Below are 20756 nucleotides of genomic sequence, written 5' to 3' on the forward strand. Positions count from 1 at the left end.
TATTGGAGCCTACTCGTGGTTGAGGATATACCGAGGGTTTATTTAGTAACGACACATATTACACCCCTGAGAGAAAGAACCACGACGATGGCAGGAAGCTCATATCCTTTTTTCTTCAACTGTAGCGGACATATCCTAGGTAGCATATCTGCACCTCCAAAATGATACCAGAAACGGTCTCGTCTGTACTTAATACAAAGTCCAGCTACTTACAAAGACATCCCCCTCCGCGGAAGAGGGACAATCATATCTTTACAAATAATCCTTCACATCTGGTGTCATCTCCATCTCCATCACCACCTTCATCTGATCTCGTCTTTTTCTGTCGATATCCACACCCTTCTGTGGTACAAACCACCTGCGAGACTAAGAATAAGAAGGGAATCTCGGGCTTCGAGCCCCCGTACTGGAAGACTTTCGTCAACTTGCCAACCAACCTCCTTCGTAGAAAATCCAGGTCCTCCGCCTAGAACAATAGAGAATAAAACAAGAGAAAACCCCCACCCGTATCCCCTATAGAAGGATAAATGAGAAACAAGTCTGCTCGTTTGTTTATCTCTCTCTCCGAGAGAGAGTAAAAAGGGGGGGTGTGGAGGAGAAATGTGCCGAGCCTGAAAATGCGTATAATGTTAGGTCCCTAAACACCCTTTCACTCCCCAACGCCTGAACCTCCTTATCCGTGCCAACTCGTATATAATCTTGATCCGTCCGAGTACCTCGTAAGTCGGCCGCCAACGCCTGAGGCCATTCCATGCCATGCCATGCAAAACGGGAAAAAAAAGGAGAAGAAGAAAAAAAAAGATCGAAAATAATAGTGGGGTATCTTCGTGTAACAAACGACCAAAAGAAAAACAAAAAGGAGAGAGAAAAGGAGAAGATGATTGTTTTTTTGCGCAAAGCTCGAATAGGACTGACTAATCGAGCTGTTCTTCTTATTCTTCTTCATTCATCATTCGTCATCATCGCCAAGTCCGCCGGGGCCAAACTCGCCCTACTGGTCATGTTCTTCCTCGTCATTTTCAGAATCGTCAAGAAACCCGCCCGCACCGTCGGTAAACGGCTGATCCCAGTCCTGCATGAAGGCGTCCTAGTCCGGCACGGGTGGGTTCAGGTCAGCGTTTCCGGCGGCGTGGGGATCGCTGAGGTCGGGTTCGGGCATGGCCTGCGGAAGTGCCGCCGCGGGTAGAAGCTCGGCTTTGGGGGGTCCAGCTTGGGCTTGAACTTGAACATGGGCTTGTGCTTGGGCTTGGGCTTGGTCTTCGGGGTGAGGGCCGCCGTTGGCAAGCTGCGCTAGTCGTGCATTGATCTGACCAATAGTCTGCATCATTGCCATACTGTTAATCGACTGTGCGAGAATCTGGTCTTTTAGCTTCTGGTTCTCCTGGTGGAGACGCTTCACCTCCTCGCGGAGATCATCCTCAGGCTTGCGCTTCTCGCCTATCTTCTGGCCGGCTACCGCCTGCTGAAGGGGGGCAGGGTTCTCGTCGAGCTCGGCCTCGGGCGATTGGGCGACCGCAGCCCCGGCGTTAGCTTCGTTAGGAGTATGCACTCGGCGCAGATGCTCGTTGAGGTTCTCCATGCGTGAGAATCCCTTGCCCTCGTGGCGCTTGCAGTTTCCGTGCGGACAGTTCAGAGGGTTCTTCGGACCACCGTGCTTATTATGAACCTCCCGCTCGTGGCGCAAGAGGCCGCCAGAATACGTGAAGCCGGCGAGCTTCTCACATCCCAGCGCTAGGCACTTGTAGGGTCTGTCGTGCTTATCCATATGCTTGCTAAACAAAGAGTTAGCAAAACTGGGTGCTTTAGATAAATACAAAGACGGTAGGGTAGTATATCTTACCTCCATTCGCATTTCCGACTAAACACCTTCACCTCCTCGGTACAACCGAGGAAGGAACAAGCAAACTTTCCATCGCGATTCTTGATTGCAACACGGGTGGGCTTGATAACGGGCCCTAGGCGAGGCGGTCGGGCATGGCGATGTCCCGGTGTTGAGAGACTTTCGGGAGGAGAAATAGGCCGCTCGAAAGGAGAAGGGGAATCCAAGCCGTTAGAGCTGGGAGAAGCCGGAAGTAAGAGCTGATCGTCCCCCACACCGTATCCCGCAAGACCGTTCATAGAGGGACCCGGAGAAAAACGGTTATCTTCCTCCTGATCATGTCGGCCGTCGATGCCGGGCGGGTACGGACCGGCGGGTTGAACCACGCGGTCCTTGAATATGACGCTCATCTTGAAGGAGTAACGCGGGAACTCTTTGTTGTAGCGCCGGCTAGGGCTAAAGGCTTTAAGAAACTCGAGTCTCAGGCGGTTGTTGGATCGATCTTGCTTTCGAAGGGCGAACTGTCGACAAAGGCCGGACCTTTCAACGGGTGCAGTAACGGTTAAGACGTAGTTGACAGATCGGCTTTTCAGGTACTGATGGATAGCGAGGGTGTGGCCTATGGCTAATTCTTGACCTGGAGTGATAGGAGTACGATTAGCAACTCGACAGAGAAGAGGATATTAATTAAGAAATAAGTTGTAAAGGTATAAGATATAAGGTATAAGGTATAAGGTATAAGTTGTTGTAAGGCATTCATTCAAGATGGAGATGAAATGATGCACGATTAATTGATTGGTGATTGGCGATTGGCTGTTTGGCAGCTGAAGGTAGCGCACAGTGTAGGGCTCAATCGTTAAAGAGATTCGCACGGACGGTGTGGACGGCTCATTCCACGCTAGCCGAGAAATCCGTGTAACGATATACCTATCCATAATTCCATGCCACGCCTTATGCCCTTAACCAGTACATGCAAGACACTTGGCTTGGCAGGTACAAAGTACATAAATATTAGAGTGGACGGGACAGGGATAAGGGGGCGTCGTGAAGGGAGCTGATTGGGCTTGAAGGCTGTTGGGCTTGAAGGCTGTAGGGCTTAGGCTAACGAGAGGGAAAATGTAACATGGAATAGAAAAAACATCAAACTTAAACTTACCAGGTTCATCAAGACCGGGTATCACTTCGATCGCATACGTCCAATCGTCGTTGTCGTCGTCGTTAGGGGGATTTTGTGTGCCAATAGCCGGTCGGGGATTCTGGGGATCTGCTGGGTTTTTATATACTTGTTAGTTTGGGATATTATATTTTAGGCGGCAACACGAGGCGAAGCGTAGGAAGATAGATTCGAATCATCGATTAAAAAAAAGAAAGAGAGAAAAAAAATCAGGCTGAAGCCATGACTCACCTTGGTCACCCGCCCACAGGGTATGTCTATGTGCTGCTCCTAGAGGCATCTGGCTCACGTTGCGAGGCACGCCTTGAGGCCAGTCTTGAAGCAAGCCTTGAGGCACGCCACGAGCCATTGCGTACGAGTTCTCGGCGGCAGCGTTGGGATGGTTACCACCATTGCCCAACACTCGCGGGTCGAGAAAGCCCGACTCCTCACCAGCTCGGTGGAGGGGATTTCTCTGGATCTCCTGCTGTGCAGGGTTTCCGTTGTAGCCCATGCCAGGATGACGAGGGCCCTGGAGGCCGTAGCCTAGATCCCGGGGACCCTGGGACGAATGATCTTGATGATTCGCCATAGCTAATCTAGTATCCATGTAGGTTAATCATCCACGCCCCCCACGTAGGTATAATTGCAATTCTCTACTTTAGGTAGGTTAGGCAAGGTTAGGTCAGGTACTTACTGTGCTAAGGTCAAGTGACCCGAAGTAGATGTTAAACAAACACCCTGTAAAGTACCGTAAAGGCAAAAAGGTAATCCAATAAAGTCCTGTAATCATCGTGTTAAGCGATAGGTCAGATGCGAAAGTAGGTGCGAAAACAACAGGGGTGAGGGGAGGCGTCCAAGTAAAGTCACGATCATATCCTCATTCACAGCCAGCACTGTTGGGGGAACTTACCAATAAATATTATACGCAAAGACCAAAGATACTAGGCACTGCGAGTTACTCTGATTGATTCAGTGTGTCAGATACTTAGTGTCAGGTAGCCTCGCGTTGGTTGGTGGTCGGTAATGGAAAGATGACAATGTTGTTTTGGACGCGCGAGGATGCAGTGTCACACACACAAAAAAAGCCCTAGGGAATAGAGACTTAAATTGACAAAAAAAGATATGTGTAGACGTATCACACGGTGTAGGGTTGCCTAGGGAAGAGGTAGATATTGCTTTGAAATACGTACCGACGAAGTAATGTTTTGTGGCAGGTCCTCTCGAGTTGTGGAAAGGAAACCGAAGGGGGAAGAGGGAAGAGATGATTTGCAAAACCACTACGGAGGGCGACGAAGTACAGAGCCTTAAGATAGGTAGGTATTTTTCCTTGTAGTTTTATGTAGCAGGAATTAAAGGAAGGAACTGAGAGGTCAAGAACACGCTAAGAGCCTCGAGTTCTTTCTTGGGCTCCTTCGGCGTTGCTGTAAGAACTCGGACCTTTGGCTTTGGCAGCTGCCCGACAAGCTTCTCTACGGTCCTAGATTGTAGGCTAGGTAAGACATTGGGTATTCTAGAAGACTCCTCTTTGATCCTAGATAACCACCCTTCCAAGTGTCCAAGTTGAGGAAGTAGCTAAGATATTTCTTCTCCGGAAGGACCTCCTTCCCTTCCTATTCTTGCAGTAGGCAGTAGGCATATAAGAGTACTTGAAGAAACTTCGTGATGATATTATTTAGCCCTAACCCTATGATATTACATGTATATACGGAGGAGGGGTCGCCGAGACTACAATCCATAGTGTGGTTTTCAAGTTCGTATAATGTATATAGGGCTCTATGATATCCATCGCCGGCATATATACCATGCCTACATGGAAAGGCATAGACTTGCGTTGTGGCAGTACATTAGGTTCCAATGACTGTTCTTAGAAAGGGGGTCGTTGCTGATATTTTCAAAGGGAGTGGTAGATATAAGAAGGGGACCATTGTTCTTTGAAGGTTGATTTGTAGCCCCATTAGATGTTTGAGGAGAGACACCCACGGTACAAGGTAAGCACTGGCCTCGTACATTGTTTACAAGAAGTCAACAGGCTTAAAAGCCACTGTATGATATATACCTGATAACTTTGTACGCTTTCTCCATAGCTTACCTAGATATGTTCGGTCTGTTGAGAAGCCTGTGAACGTGCTTCTCAAACTCCGTCTTTAGCTTTGTGTAGCATTGACTTAGGCTATTGTTCAATATATGTACCTTAGGTAGGTACCCTCATGAACGTCATCGTATTGCTGCCTACCTAGGTGCTTACATCTTTAAGGTCCAATGACAGTAAGTTTTGTGTTCTAAGGGTCGTCAACCAATACTCTGATCTGACATTGGAGAGCTGGAAAGTGTGGTGGGAAGAAGGCAATGCTATGGTCACAAGCCACTATATCAGGGCGTGAGATAGTAAGAAAGCAACTTAATAGTGTTACGAAGGACTAGAGACATATGTTCATCTGAACAATTAGTATTACAGCAGCAGGCTTTAGGAGGCTGGCTCTTGGCCATGGATATTTCGATGACGGAAGATAAACAAATATTATAATAATGCCATATAAGAAAATGAATGTATGGCAGATATCCGATGAGATATAGATGAAATATCTAGGCAGTCACTAGACAAACGCTCAGCTATTATAATCCTCCTCTATTAGCCTTTAGGCAGTTTATCCTCTTAAGATTGTAGTTCGCATAATTGAATAATAATTGTATACTGACGTTAAACAGAGTGTTGTTCTTAGTGGAGCAAAAGCCTTGCCTCGTCCTAAATTTGGAAACATTAATCGGGGGAGCGGGAGCAGGGTCCTGTCTCTTCAGCCCTACCGATACGCATATACGCATCCATCACGGATAATTCGGTAAGTTATGATGATCGGAGTGCTTAGTTACTAAGCGTGTATTTACTGAGTCATTCTCCGTTACCGCGCTTTTGCGAGTTATTCTTTTTTTTCTCCTTGTAAACTGCAGCTATGTTATCTTTCCCCGACAAGAGTCATAACTCGGCCTCTATTAGCAGCCCGAATCCCCGTTACCATCTTACTATTACTTATTTCAGTCAAAGTGAAGGTATAGATTACTTTTGAGTAACAAGCAACACTTTGCGCATTAAGAACACGGCAGTTATTGGCCTTTCCCTTATCTACCTAAGGTATGTAAGGACTTACCTAGTACGAAATATAAGATGGCTGAGGTAGCAGGTACCTAATGGCGCTGTCCTCTAGTTCTCAGGTGCTCGATGTTGGCTGTGGTGTCGGCCACGTAGCGTTACGCATGGCGAGGATCCCGTGGTCTACGCCTTGACATTATTGATGTCGTGGACCGTCAAGTTGCCAAAGCTTAATGGCATATGGAACAGTCAAGTTTACTCGAAAGCACAGTTAAGTTAAGGCTTGTAAGGCAGATGATCGCAATGTAGGTACATCATCGGCGTTAAGGTTGTTTGAGCCTGTTTTCACCGTATTCTCCGCTTTGATGAATGTCTTAGACAGTTTGAACACGACTATGAGTCGCTGAATAGGTAAGTAATGCGCCTCGGGATACTGCAGATTCAGTGATAAAAATAAAAGAGTATATGCCATATTACACCCTATGATGTTCAAACAAGCACTAGGTAAAAGATGCTAGCTTCGAAAATGCTGTTCTTCGTAACTTCTCGATACTATTCTACCAATGAGATGATGGATTTTCCTTTTGACTGTCATCCTATGTTTCTTTATTTGCATGTTTAAGCCGCCGCCACATTAGTACTTGGTTAATATAGTCGCAGGGGGTATGATTCCAAACATTCACGTCACTGCAGTTATTGAGGTAACTATTTCCTCCACAAAATCGGGTGATCAAATCAAAGCCTTAAAGTCTACCTAATGATAGGTGCCTAACCTATCATAGATCTGCACAATGGTCTCTTGACCGAAACTATATCCGAAATGTAAGATTCGGTGAGTGAGCCTTTGAGGAAATTCTATCGGATTAAAGCATCAATACCCGGTTCTAACTACCTACCTATACTATAGCTCTGCATAAACTCTACGCACCATCATTTTACCTACCTGTTAATTATATCGTGGAATTATTTATCCTACAGTAAAGAGTGTTGCAAGATACATTGAAAGCTGTGAGTCTGACAAAAGCTCAATCAAAGCCAGACACCTACTTAATTTTGACTAACAATGTACGTTCATTTTCAGTGCTATAATTACTAAAAATAACATAAATCAGGTCGTGAATAAAGAATGAGTTGGTGGATAAAGGAATTAAAGAACATGTATAGATCATTCAATAGGTGTTGTCTTTGCCTTAACAATGCGCACCTATGCTATATTAACCTTGGCAGAGTCTGGATCCAAACCTTGGAATATCATCCAACACAACATAACTCGATATTCATAGACCATACTCCAGAATATCTCACGTCCTAGAGCAAAACGTTACTATCACCAGTCACTATGGCAGACTTCGCACCCATCCCCCAATTCCTCGTCGGATGGACTCTCGCCCTCTTCTTTTTCGTATTCTGTTCGTTCTGGCAAGAGACATTCACCGTGTTCGTAGCGCTCGCGTACTTCTACCTCAGTGTGGCTGGTGCATGCTGCCTTTTGGCCATTCACCCGGGGCTATTCGCTTGCGTCTTCGTCTACATCTGCCTTCTGCGCTTTGTTTAAGGCAGTAAGTATCCCTCTGACACTTTCAGGTTACTGACTTGATCTTGCGACAATGACTTCTATATGCCTAGAAGAACACCTTGGTTGACTGGTTGAGGCCGTATAGTACTGTTTATCTGGGTAAGTGAGTGTTTGGTCTGTTTGGTACGAGTTGTGCTGTCTGTTTCATTTTCATAACTAGCAGAACTCTTGTTCTACAAAACTAGGAATAGTAAATACCTACAAAAGCCAATTATTTATGCCTTATGTTTCACTCGTTAAAGACTTCGTGTATAGTGTCCCTGTTGGTACAAGGCAAAAATAACTTTCTCCTAGTGCTTCAACATCAACTGACAGATATCTCGGCAAATTTAGGTACCTAAGGTAACGTCTATAGTAACCCCTCAAAGGAGACAGAGCTCTAACATATGATATTTTCCAAGTCCTATCTGCATCACCACTCTATCTAGGTACCTTATCTAACCTAGCTATCTCCAGCTTCAAGTAGCCGAGACCGACTTTTTACCAGGGGAAACCCGCCAATCACGCCATCTTATAATGAGTGAAGACCCTTCTCGGATGTGCCCAGCAGCAGTGCTTGGGGAAACCCCTGACAGTCAGACGATCGTTAGCTACACTGGCGGAACTGCCTTTGTCTGCCTCCTCAGCTCGGGCTGAAAGTCAACTATAGGACTTCCAGCGATCTTAAAACCCGGTTCGAGCTTGTAGAATTCCTGCATGGTCGGCGGGCTAGTGTAGCTCATCACAGAAACGGGATTCTCCTCCATAAACCGCACGGCACCCTCCTCTTCCTTATCCAGCGCAAATTCGTGCCTGAGACCGAGGATGTGGCCGATCTCGTGCAGAAACACGTTCTTCAGGGTGCCCCTCTCCTTCGCGCTCAGGGCAAAGTCGGTCACAACCACGTCGCGACGGCGCTCGTGCGGGAAAAACGCCTCGGCGTAGAGGCCCTGGTCCGCTCTGCCGTTAACCCTGTACACGAGGTCGAAATTGGCCTTCCTTTCATCGGTGACTTGCGAGATCTAGATGCCCAGGCCAAGCGCGTTCCAGTCGTCCGCAGCTTGCTGGAACATCTGGGCGGCGTGCGACGCGTCGTCAGCGGACGGGAAGGTGTCGGCTCGGACGAAAAACTCGAGCGTCGTGTTGGATCCAGACACGTCCCAGCGCGGGACGATGTCGCCCATGCCCACGACGATGGAATCCGAGTCCGATGGGTCCTCGGAAAGTGGTGGCTGCCAGAGAACAGGCAGACGGTTTTTCTGCGTGGAGCATCTGTAGTAATTCCGGCTCTGGTCGATGGGGTACATCGTGTCGACTCTTGGATTCGTGTTGCCTTCAGATAGTGCTTTTACTGCCCGTTCGACACTGGTACCGCACCAGCATTCAGAGTATTGATTCAGTTTGAAGAATTGTAAAGGTTGTTATTTGCTAAAGACGTGACGAGTGCCTCAATAGTACTTGACTTGAAGTGAGATAGAGTGTTGAGATGGCTGGATACGATTCTTGACGATGTGTTCGCAATATATATCATCTACTCTATGGAGACAGTACAGCGCAACGACAAGATGTTCAGCTCCTACCAGTCACTTTGGTGCGGCTGAACGCCGCTACTTAAGATCCAGGCTCCACGCATGATATCTAACCCAAGATGACCAACTATTGAATAGCCAACCTGGCCAGACTGTCGTCAGAAAAGGTGGCACGCGTACCTGCACCAATGTCAGCAGAGGTAAACTGGTCGTTTTAACGCCTCCCTGTCTGGCCCATAGCCACCTCGTACGTGCCTAGTTTCGTTCGTGCTATCGAGCGTTAATATTTTATACTTATCTATCACATTCAACCGTAGATAGCGCTGCTAAAAACGCCACTGGACGAGGCCGCGATTTATTCGCTATATCCACCACCACCACCGGGGCAGCCGAGCAGACCTCAGGTGAAGCAATGTCCATCATGCGACGGTCTAGAACGCTTTACTTAGGACCCTCAATGGCAGCAACTCCTTAACAGGTGGCATATTTGAGGCTTTCATCTATCTCTAAGATACCGTTACCGATTTACTACCTTATCTCAGATTTAATAATAGTTGACTTATCACGTCTAATCATATGGTGTCAAAATCTAAGTGTATTTCAGTGTGTTGAATTCAAAGACTTCTCTTATCGACGCATAGCATATTGGGAGGAATTTTTTATTCACGCTTCGCTACCTCCTAAAATACCTAGGTACCTTACTTAGGTATGTATAAATAGGCCGTAATAGTGAGTCTATCGAGATAGATGTGCCTTTATGTATGACATAGAAGTGTTTATCAATTGTCATGATCGTTATGTATTAGGATCCTTGATATTACATTGTTCGGGCAACTAGAGGAATCTCTAGTTGGAGAAATAGTTAAGTAGGTACATTGTGCGACTTAAGACATTGTCCTCGAAAGGGGGAACTTGATAATGCCCTCATTATCATATATGTAAACCATTAAATGGTAGGCTTGTTGGACCAGTATTATCATTTTGTTTGCCCCAAAACCTTTCTCGATAAGCTGCTGGCGGAACCTGAGTCTGCGGGAAAACGTTAACAAAAGCTTCCGTGCCTTGGCCATACTGCCCAACAGACACAAATCCTGATTTCAGGAGCACTTTTCTGCTTGCTTGATTGCCATCTTCTACAGTAGCAAACATCCTCTCGCTGACGTTTGGGATACCAGCCGTACGCTCACTAGGGTGTAAAGAGGCCGAGCTCACCCTGTTTTGCGCATAACCGCGAGGAAGATTCCACCAAAAGTTTAAAAAGCCTAGTAAAGCCTCAGACATATATCCCTGCGACCAATACTCCCTCCGAAGCCTGTACGAGAGAACCGGCCAATTTTCCGCCGGAAAGTCGATAGACATTAGTCCAATGTATTCTCCTTCTCCGCCATCTGGAGTCTGGAGGAGGATACTAAAGTCTATTTTTTGCTCAATCCAGGGTCTCATGTTGTTTAACATGACTGCGAAATTCTGGATGATATCGTACTCGGCATGAGCTCCGCGAAGAAAACCCAAAGCTGCGACTTCGGGTTGGCTAGAAAGAGCATGGAATCCTTCGATGTCTCTAAGGCAAATCGGCCGAACAATAAGGCGGCCAGTGGCAATAGGTGCATATAGCGCATGCACTTCCATGAAGGGAAGTGTCGATTGCACTGTGACTGTCTCCGTTGTCGTCGTCATATTCTAGGTCGAATTAGTTAAGTTTGCCTTAAGAACACTTGTTGCCTGCGTACTTTGACAAAGGTATGTACCTAATATTATTGGGAGGTGGAGATTTATTTAGGTGAGTGAGTGAGGTGCAACTTGAGTGTTTCTTATGTTTTTGTTCGGTTGTGAATGAACTGATAGCTTGCCAGGAAACTAGACGCAACTCGAAGAAAAGAAAACGCGGTATAATATATGAAGGCTTTACCGTAACTTGTATACATTCGTAAGTTTATAGTGCTGTTGTTTACGACCAGGCACAAATCAATTCTAACTTGCTGTCTAGTAGAACAATGAAACTGTTTATACTAGAATGTTGTTCAGCAACCTTCTCGGCAACCATTACGAGCTATGTTATCCTATTGAAATCAAACAATTAGTTTTCCGCTGAACAACTTCTTTATACCTGCCTATTACATCCTCTACAACATATTACATGCGTCGACCGACTATCTATCGTTTGAGAACAGAGATACCGTTCCGATACAATACCGAGGACTGGAGAAATATATATGCGATAGCATTGACGGCTTCATCGAGGAAAATAGTTTGACCAAAACATTCACATCGTCTCCTTCTACATCATAAGGAGGAACTCAGCTAAAGGCAATTCGCAAATATTATCAAATTTCAATATATCAACGCATAGGTCAAGACTCAAGACAAATATAAGAATGGCTACTCCTCATTCGCCCAGCACTATCGTCTTAGGCGATTTGGCCTATGGCATAAGCCCATGGTTATTCGTCTCAGCCATGAGCGTCGTGGTCGAGTTTGAGCGTAACGGATTTGTCAGATCCACGGCAAGCTGGATTATGTTCTTAGTAACTTTATTCACCATCCGTGCCAGATTGTACCCCGCGATCCGTCGGCGCCGAAGTCACTGGTTCGGCGACTTCTCCAAGCACCTGCTGTACGCCTCCGTGGACGCGTTTGCGCTCACGCTTGGTGATTATCGGTTCTTCTCGAATAACTTGTTGGAGTTGTTGAAGATTGTCGCTTTTGTGTATTTGTACATCAAATTCTATGATGCAATCGGGCAGCCTGCTCTCTTCCCGCAGGGTGTCCGGCCCCAGGTTTCCAGGACTAGACGCACTCCTACTCCTTCTCCTGTCCCCGCTCCTGCCCCTGCCCCTACGCCCGCCCCTCAAAGGCCAGAGAACGAGGGCCGAACAGGTAGAGAGCCTCTACAGCCGCCAGTCCAGCCCGAAGCACTTCCCCAGGTGCCAAGTCACGTACCAACTCAGATTCCTACTGAGGTTCCTGCTCAGGAGCCAACCCAGATACCAACTCCGGCACAAATTCCGGCACAAACTATACTGCCAGGCCAGAGCCGACAGGAGAGAGCGGCTGCTGTGAACCGACTAGAGCAGGCGTGGCTGAATATGATGAACCAACGGGTTCGCGATAACCTTGCACGTCAAGATCAGCCTCCAGCCGAACAGCCAGCGCAGCAGCCAGCTCAACAGCTGGCCCAGCAACCTGTTCAACCTCCTGTCCAGCCTACCCAAAGGACACGGCCTATCCCACAGGTGTGGGATCAGGGCCAACCATCGATCCCAGCGCAGACCCCAAGCCAAACGCCGAGTCAGTATCGAGGGCCAATTAATTGGAACGCGCCTCCGGCCAATACTATTCCGCAGACCGGGGGGCAGCAACAGCAGCAGCAGCCGGCTCAGCAGACCCAAACCGTACCGCCCCAAAAGAACTCTGATATACAGCAGACGGGCGGTTCGTTCTTCAATCGCCTGTTGAAATAGACTGATTCATCCGTTGTCGCGGCTCAATAGGCCAGGTAAGAAATAACAAAGGGGCTGCAGTTGTTTGTGTAGAACTCCTCCTTTGTGTACCTATCTAGGATTCAGCGGCTGGGGTTGGCAAGGAGTAACGTGAAAGACCGATGTACGTCATAGTAAAATAAGTGTCAACGCGTTGGAGTTTGTAGTAAAGCGCCTCTTAGACTATTCGATCATAGTTCATAGTTAATAATATTTTTTCCCTAATCGTAATCTGAAACTATCACCAAATCTTTAATGACTTAACAAGTATAGGGGGGTTTAATATGCCATGGGTTGGTTGTATGAAGTCCATCCTAACTTGTCTCACTTCGTAGCGTTTTCACTTAACCCCTTTTCTGCATCTCACCAGCGACCCACTCACATCCAAGACTCAACACATCATCAATATGTGAATGCCTACCTCCTAAGCCACATTTATATATCTTCGCATCTTCTGATATTATTTCATAATAAATTACTTCATAAACTTGATCTAAATTTCTTTTATCACTCTCGTTGGCCTTTTCCCGCCAAGGCTTTATTGATACCTTATGGACACTCAATATGCTTACCTCGAGTGGTGATTTATAATTTTATCTTATATAGTCTCGCCGCCCTGATTAAAGATAGTTCAACTATTTTCCATACGACCATATATGTATGATGCTTATCTCAAATTTGCTAGGAGTTATCTTGCATCTTGCCAAGTCGGAGCCAGCCTACGTTACAACAACGAAACCATATGATCTTGGCTCCCAATGTATGATTGGCAATATACGATTGGAGAAATAGAGTGTATATATCTTCGCCATCAAGTAATAGCCAATCATCTGCCCGAAGGTTCTTATCTACGGATAAATGGTGAGGTTCATCGAGTCTTAACAACGTCGTTTCTATATTTCCCGCGACGTCGTTATCAAAAATCTCCTACTTATCTGTAGTAGCCACATGGCTCTCATCCATGGCTATCATGTGATCCAGTGTGTAACTGGGAGAAGCTCCAATTGCCATTTGGAGTCACAGAGGGGTATAAATACCATGTATACTGTATGTCATCGCTAGGTATGTTCTTGTCTTCATCTCTACTTCAGGCGTGATACTTGACAGTTTTCAAACTATAAAGAACATGCTTGTACAACTCATATATATATCACTATTCCTTGAAGCATTCGCAAATGCAGCAGAAACACCACCGAAAGAGTATCACACACAGTTCTTGCCTAATATTAACCAAGAAAGTGGTTCATCTAAGACGGCTCCACGCTCACCATGTTCACTATACGAGTCAGCGGAGCAAGTGTCAGCTCCAAAAGCGAATGTCTGGACGCAAATATCACCCGAAGACAATCTGGCCGTGTGGAATCTCCTCCACAACCCCGCGTCGAAATTGAACCTAACCGATCCGGATACGGCAAAGGTGAATGACAACTATGTGTGGCTTATCGACACGGTACCTGTTAATAAGTCAGACGTACTGCCATACCTCGATGGCTCGGGACCAACGCCTAGTACGTGGGCGAGGGCCATTATATTCGAAGGTGGAAAGCCCGAGCCAGTGTCTCAGGAGTATATGATCGGCCCCTTACCTGTGTCTGGCGAGACTACTATCCAGAAACTAGATTATCCATTCAATGGAGGGACTGGCGGTGCCGTGCATTTTAACGGGCGCTTTTTTGATCAAAAGCGTCGGGAGGCCGCGGAGCCCCTATTGGTTTCTGTGATGTCCAATATCACCGACATCACATCCGCGCTCCTAGGGGGCGTCTTCTACGGCTATGATAATCCTAACTCGACCCTAGTAGCGGCCCCTACCACGCCCACGTCTTTTAATGGGAGCCAGGCCTTTCAGGTTATCATGTTCAGGCTTCCTGGACCGGCAAGTTATCTGCGACCGCTGGATTTCTACGTCTTGCTCGATACCACCGGCACAGATGCGTCGCTGTATAAACTCAAGGGACTCGTAACCAACACGCGGTTCTTCCAGACGGTCGCAGAGCTCCGTGCAGCGTTCGAAGCAGACGAGTTGGTTGAGGAATTGTACCAGCCGTCTGGTTATGATTGGGCGCTGGTAAAATATAACGCGGCGATGGGAACCCGCGAGCTGGAAGATAGGTTCGCGCCGCAGAACTTGGAAGTGGGCGGCAAGCGGTACAAGCTGGACCCGGAGCGAAAATACGTCGAATACCTCGGGTGGTCGTTTTACGTGTCCCACTCGCAGACCCTGGGCGTTATGCTCTTCGACATACGGTTTAAAGGCGAGCGCGTGCTGTACGAGTTGTCGATGCAAGAAGCCGCCGCGCAGTACGGCGGGTTCCAGCCGAAAGCCGCTTCGACGCTGTATCACGATACCCATTTCCAGTTAGGCGCCGATATGTTTCCAATGGTTGAGGGGTTCGACTGTCCGTTCGGCTCTACGTTTTGGAATGTTACTGTCCACAACGGAAACACGTCTACCGTTAACCCGAATTCCATCTGTATTTTCGAATCAGATACGGGGTTTCCCCTATCTCGACACCGCGAAGGAGACGTACCCAACGACTATGGCTTTTCTAACCTGGGCGTTGTAAAGGGATCACTCTTAACACTGCGCTCCATTGCGATTGTGGGCAATTACGACTACCTATTTGATTACGCATTCCATGTTGATGGGAGCCTGGAGATCACGGTTCGAGCCTCGGGTTATCTGCAGTCCTCCTTTTTCTTCCGCGACCAGGGTGCGTGGGGTCCGCGCATTCAGGAGGCGACACAAGGATCGCTGCACGACCATGTGCTTACCTGGAAAGCCGACTTCGACATCTTGGGCACGGAGAATACCCTTCAAGTGACGGAGCTGAAGACCGTCAACACGACGCAACCATGGTGGCCCGAACTAGGCGAGTTCGAACAGATCGCGCTTGAGACCTATAACGTCGAGACAGAGCGGGCGCTCAGCTGGGGAGACAACGGACAGCTCATGTACGCGGTGAACCACGCCCGCGCGACGAACAAATGGGGCTCGCCGCGCGGGTACCGCATCGTGCCGGGCAAATCGAACATCCGGCTCAGCACGGCGGACTCGCCGTTCTCGCGGCGCAACACCGCGCTGTCCAAGGCGCACCTATTCGTGACGCGGCAGCACGACACGGAGCCGTGGGGCAACAGCATCCAGAACCTCAACATGCCGTGGAAGCCGCAGCAGGACTTCGCCAAATTCCTGGACGGCGAGAGCGTCGAGGGCGCGGACCTCGTTGTGTGGCTGAACCTGGGCATGCACCACTTCACGCGCAGCGAGGATGTCCCCGTGACGCTGTACTCCGAGGCTGTGAGCAGCGTTATGTTCGCGCCGCAGAATTTCTTCGATCAGTCGCAGGACGGGGATCTTAGGAATAGGAGGTGGTATACTGCGCCGGAAACGGCGGGTGGTGGCAATGCGACGGAGCTTGTGAGCGAGGCGTACGGGATTGACTTGCCGCAGTGTAATGTGGCGTTGCGGGAGCCTACCATTGCACCTCTTGTACAACTATGAAAAAAAGGTATCCCTAACAGAAGCATGGTACAGCATAGTATTTAAAAGTCAATAGCATCATCCTAGCTAATATAATATCGGTAAGTATAGGTTCATATCAGGTACCTAGGGATCATCGTTCATCATTCCACATGTCCATAGTCTAGCCCCTATTCCATCTTATCAGGATTTCTTTAGAGCGGAGGTAAAGACGTGATTTGCATAACACCATGTCATATCACCATGGCATATTCGCAAGACTATCTAACACACCGCGCAGAGAAAATCGCGGTTTCTCCTCCAAAGCTGCTTCTGCTTTGGAGCCATGGTAATCAGAGCAAGTTGAAGCATCACAGCCATCTGCATAAGGCTGGCTGGGAAAGATGCAACAGAAGACCACATAGTTAGCACGAGCGTATACAGCACTCCGACGAGAAGTGCGCATACGTATCCAGCAACAGTGAACACATGCGCATGATACCAAGCGATAGGATCGGCTGATAACTTCTGGCGCGCGACGTATATGGCCACAAATAGAATTTAAATCTGCAATATCCTGTCTCGCAGCTGTATCCAGAAGTCCGAGTCTTCGGTGGAGTCCGGTGTATTATTAGTTGATTTAGACCAGGCCACAGCCATGAAGATGCCACTGGAAACCAGCCCCAGTCCAACGATGAAAATGAGAGTCGGCATCCAGAACATATACAATGTCTCCTGGTAAGTTTCTGGGACTTTGCGAGTCTTGCACATGTCTATGTGAAAGCCGCCAGGTAGTTTAGGTAGATGTGAGTAGTACCACTCATAGGTCAAATAAACTGTAATAGCAATTGTGTTATTAAGAAATACACTTTTGGCTCAGCGGTTTGTATCTGAGAGTAGATCTATCTCTTTTACTTATAGGTACTTAGAGGTATGATTTTATGTGTTTAGTATTCTTACTGTGAGTGCAGTGCTCGAAGAGCTCGTGCTGCGTTTACCGCACCAGTACTACACCTAATTCGAATATCACCAAACATGTATTTGAACGATATATGGTGAATAGGGCGAGCGCTCCCGTCTGTAGTCTCCTCTCTTATCTCGAGCTCTTTCTGCTTGATCCCATGACGATCCATGTTGATCCCTAAGCTTTGGCTTTGCTCCATCAGATACTCTAACGCCGAACCGCACTCAACTCTGGAGATGGTGTGACCTCTTAAACTTATGCAAACTGCAAAGTGCAGATATCCTGTGGAAAACTTCTTGGGCCTTGAGAATATCAGAACGAACCTTGCTGTGTTCTGTGAACTGAATCGTAGAACTAGACAGTTGCCGCTCGCTGACTTTCTGCTTAGCCAGGGAGGGTAAAAAGATGAGAGTTCAAAACCGGCAGCTAAGAGATCGTCTATGTATATGCTCATTGTCGCGTTCACTTTCTTACTCGGCTTCGTCCAGTGTACCGGTGGCGGCGCTGTTACGGGATGTTCTCGTATGTAGATAGGAGTCGTTGTCGCCCTCGTAATAAAACATTTCCATAACGCCGGTACTCTACTAAGGAGGTATAAACATCTAGAGTTGTTGATAAGGGAAAATAACTTAGCCCTATCGATATGAAACGGTGGGCTGCCTGGCGCTCGGCTGAAGTGATTCTTATCCCCACCTTGTGTGTGTACTAAGGGGATAACTAGATGACACCGGTGGCCACATACGGTGAAAATGCATCGTAGAATGGCCATGTGGATGCCCATTTTGGGATCTATAGGTCGAATAGGAATTGCTGTCTGTAATCCAATGTTGGTCATTGCAGAATGTGAAGTCGTCAATGGCACTTCGGGGCTCGTTTCTTCACTTTCAAGGTTTTGAAAGTTATGACAATGACTGAAGTCCGAGGGCGACCGAGCAAGAACATTGTCCGAATATATCTTAGGGAGTTCTTTCGGTTTCAAGCGGTAACCCCAAGCTAACAAGCTATCGTCATTTCGCGACTTTATGATCTCCTCCTGGAGACGTATGAAGGCCTTATCTCCTTCGCCGTAGAGGAGGGGCATATTCACTTCAAGTAGACCTAGAAGACTATAGGCCACATCTTCAATTCGGGTTGTCTTCCTGTTGGCAGCCCATGATAACCGAGCTGCAGCGCAAAACTTGGAAAAGTCACCGGTGTCGAGGGCTTTCTTGGGGATATTGGTAATATCCGAGAGAAGGGTGAGAAGGCCTAATCGATTGAGGTATTTTTCTTGACTGGGGAGCGCATTTGTGTTCGGACTTCGCGATGTGTGCAAGGCCCTAACAAGGCGACCGATCCTAACTTCGTTCCAGATCTTGTCAAAGAACACCAATTCCATGGGCGCGAGTAGTTCCTGCAGCGTCCATCCTCTAGTGAACCAGCGGCTTCGTCGAAAGTCTGAAGATACGTCGAATGGGTCGTCTTCTGCAGATACATCGGCTAGGTAGACATAACATACTGTGGACCTTTTATACCAATGGAACATGGAGTTGATACCTTCAGAAAGTTCGGCACTGCTTGACTTGTCGATACAACAAGTATCAATCCATACGTAGTTTAATCCATCCTTTGCTGCTTGCTGGCAGCATCCTTCTATTTTCGTATATCCATCCAAGATCTTATGTCCCCATTTTGAAAGATCTTGAAAGGTTACCTCATGTTTCCACCAAGTGTGAGACTAATTAGCGTCAGTAACAAGTCACTAATACGCTCACTTCGCACACAAGTTTAGCTCCGTCGCGGAGACCTCGATATGTAACTCGCATAAAAACTTCAAACGGAGATAAACTAGGTAGAGATATACCCACCAGTATGGCATAAGCCGGGATGGACTCCCCATTGAATTCCTCCAATTTCCTTGTATGGACATGGAGAAGCCGCATTGAATGACATTTGGTGTAGTTGGATCATTGAAGGACGACTCGCGCACAAGATATGGAAGAAATTGGGGTGGAGTTTGATTGAACCTATTGAGCGATTAGCAGGTCATATTGTAGGTTCGCCTGCACCGGAGTGAGCATTTAACTGGAGGCATAGTCGACAGATGTTCATGCAACATAGCCACAAAGCTAAGGCAGCTAAGCTACCAGGCAGCTAGGTCCTATTGCATGAAGAGTTCGTAATCCAATCAACTTGGTGGCGTGCAGGACTATCCGAGCTGAAAACTTCAGGGGTTAAGGTGGGACTGCATCTAGGATTTGGGGGCTTACGATCTACTTGATGACCTTGGCACTCTCGTAGTGGATAAGGTTGGGAGTACTACATGAGCTCCAAGACGGTGGCTTTTGTTGGAGGCGGGATATTGAACCTGATGAATGAAGATAGGATTTTAGAGTTGTAAAAATCCCTCCCCCCCTTCAGTTTTTAGACGCTTAAATATCATTGCGAACGACCGGCCGAATGGTCGTAATGAAAAGCGACAGAGATAAAGGCTTCCGATGAATAAGAACGAGTTCTAAGATTTAATTTCTTCATATATCACACGGATATGTGGAATCTACAGATGGTATTCTGAGTTTTTGAGACCATGGGTAATCACGCCTTCTTCTTGACAACCAGCAACACACCGGATGTCACTCTCTTAACAGCTTCCTTCCCCTTTTCTACTCCAGCCTCGTGAAGCAAACGCTCAACCTCCCTCCTCATCAGTCGCGTGACGTCTTCTTCCGTTCCTGCTTTCTCCGGATTTGCCTCCCTCCACCTTTTCACCGCGCTTGCCGTCCCCATCAAGGCCTCCAGGCTGCCCAAATCCACCTCCCGCTCGTCCACCGCGAGAAACTGGTCACTTGGCAAAGAACCTTCATTTTCAGTTCCCCATTCCGTCCGGGAAAAGGAGTCCTTGTCGAAATCCTCGACGGGGTGCTCCCCGCTCCACGGCAACGGTAGATTGACATATAAATCCCGCGCTAGGAGATTTCCGGGAAGCATGTACTTCATGAGATGTTCCTTTCTAAGCGACTCTAACGCCGCCTGAATTGCTGCGGCGTTCGGGACGCTATCCGCGATCCTCTCACCTTTGTGGGACCATAGCGCCACGCTTCCGCCCGGCTTGAGAACCTGCGCCGCCCTCGCCCAGAATGCGGGCATGTTGAACCAGTGCGCGGCGGTCGCAGCAGTTATTAGGTCGATACTACCGTCCGGGATGCCGGAGAGTTCTTCGGCAGTGGAGACTTCGAAGCGAATAGGCTCCCCGCTTCCTGATACCCCGCCAAGTTCCTTTGCGCCCGCGATCATGCCCTCCGAAGGGTCAAAACCGAAGGCGTACTGGAAGCGCGGAGCAAGAGCACGAACCGCGATGCCAGGCCCGCAGCCAACATCGAGAATGGTGTCTAGTTTGCCGCCGGTAGATGTGTGCCGGTCAATGACAGCGTTATATAGTGCGGGGTGGTAATCGTGCCGGAATTGAGCATAGTTGGAGGCTTCGGCGGGGGTGAAAGAGCGGAAAGTTACTTCTGGGGTTGTCTCGGCGGACATCTTGGCAGCAATATAGAAACAATACCGAGTTTATGTTCAAAAAAAAAAAAAAAAAAAAAAAAAAAAAAAAAAAAAAAAAAGGAATGGGGGGGGGGGGACGGGGGGGGGAGGGGGGGGGGGGGGGGGGGGGGTGTGGGGGTGGGGGGTGGGGGGGAGGGGGGGGGGGTCAAATTGAGGGAGGGGGTGAGTGGTG

The 20756-nt window shown here is 47.9% G+C and overlaps 8 protein-coding genes across 8 annotated transcripts; 3 read left to right on the forward strand and 5 right to left on the reverse strand.

Annotated features, from left to right (window-relative positions):
* Positions 1–920: 920 nt before the first annotated feature.
* F4812DRAFT_381576 (uncharacterized protein) lies at positions 921–3803 on the reverse strand. The gene is made up of 5 exons (XM_047932029.1): positions 3670–3803; positions 3225–3571; positions 2976–3086; positions 1841–2456; positions 921–1772 (listed from the first exon to the last, which is right to left on the reverse strand). Exons 2-5 carry the CDS (start codon positions 3562–3564, stop codon positions 1088–1090), a joined length of 1752 nt encoding a protein of 583 aa, XP_047790207.1. The 5' UTR covers positions 3565–3571; positions 3670–3803; the 3' UTR covers positions 921–1087.
* Positions 3804–6747: 2944 nt separating this feature from the next.
* Positions 6748–8113, forward strand: F4812DRAFT_428029 (uncharacterized protein). The gene is made up of 5 exons (XM_047934154.1): positions 6748–6892; positions 6968–7068; positions 7142–7736; positions 7832–7836; positions 8035–8113. Exon 3 carries the CDS (start codon positions 7400–7402, stop codon positions 7613–7615), a length of 216 nt encoding a protein of 71 aa, XP_047790208.1. The 5' UTR covers positions 6748–6892; positions 6968–7068; positions 7142–7399; the 3' UTR covers positions 7616–7736; positions 7832–7836; positions 8035–8113.
* Positions 8114–8226: 113 nt separating this feature from the next.
* F4812DRAFT_459175 (Metalloprotease) lies at positions 8227–8922 on the reverse strand (the record flags this gene model as incomplete). Its single annotated transcript, XM_047937496.1, has 2 exons — positions 8227–8614; positions 8687–8922. 2 exons carry the CDS (start codon positions 8920–8922, stop codon positions 8227–8229), a joined length of 624 nt encoding a protein of 207 aa, XP_047790209.1.
* Positions 8923–10074: 1152 nt separating this feature from the next.
* Positions 10075–10821, reverse strand: F4812DRAFT_471246 (GNAT domain-containing protein; the record flags this gene model as incomplete). The annotated part of the gene is made up of 1 exon (XM_047939071.1): positions 10075–10821. The coding sequence occupies one exon, from the start codon at positions 10819–10821 to the stop codon at positions 10075–10077; it is 747 nt and encodes a 248-aa protein (XP_047790210.1).
* A 612-nt stretch (positions 10822–11433) lies between these two features.
* F4812DRAFT_381599 (uncharacterized protein) lies at positions 11434–12842 on the forward strand. The gene has a single exon (XM_047932030.1). The coding sequence runs from the start codon at positions 11520–11522 to the stop codon at positions 12603–12605; it is 1086 nt and encodes a 361-aa protein (XP_047790211.1). The 5' UTR covers positions 11434–11519; the 3' UTR covers positions 12606–12842.
* A 1793-nt stretch (positions 12843–14635) lies between these two features.
* Positions 14636–16210, forward strand: F4812DRAFT_428031 (copper amine oxidase). Its single transcript, XM_047934155.1, has one exon. The coding sequence runs from the start codon at positions 14710–14712 to the stop codon at positions 16126–16128; it is 1419 nt and encodes a 472-aa protein (XP_047790212.1). The 5' UTR covers positions 14636–14709; the 3' UTR covers positions 16129–16210.
* Positions 16211–16949: 739 nt separating this feature from the next.
* On the reverse strand, positions 16950–19096 carry F4812DRAFT_381606 (HET-domain-containing protein). Its single transcript, XM_047932031.1, has 2 exons — positions 18898–19096; positions 16950–18767 (listed from the first exon to the last, which is right to left on the reverse strand). The coding sequence occupies exons 1-2, from the start codon at positions 18970–18972 to the stop codon at positions 17043–17045; spliced, it is 1800 nt and encodes a 599-aa protein (XP_047790213.1). The 5' UTR covers positions 18973–19096; the 3' UTR covers positions 16950–17042.
* A 317-nt stretch (positions 19097–19413) lies between these two features.
* F4812DRAFT_428034 (methyltransferase) lies at positions 19414–20641 on the reverse strand. The gene has a single exon (XM_047934156.1). It carries the CDS (start codon positions 20561–20563, stop codon positions 19625–19627), a length of 939 nt encoding a protein of 312 aa, XP_047790214.1. The 5' UTR covers positions 20564–20641; the 3' UTR covers positions 19414–19624.
* Between the last annotated feature and the right edge of the window lie 115 nt (positions 20642–20756).

Source organism: Daldinia caldariorum (assembly GCF_022478825.1).
Source record: "Daldinia caldariorum strain CBS 122874 unplaced genomic scaffold F4812scaffold_8, whole genome shotgun sequence".
Taxonomy (NCBI): Eukaryota; Fungi; Ascomycota; class Sordariomycetes; order Xylariales; family Hypoxylaceae; genus Daldinia; species Daldinia caldariorum.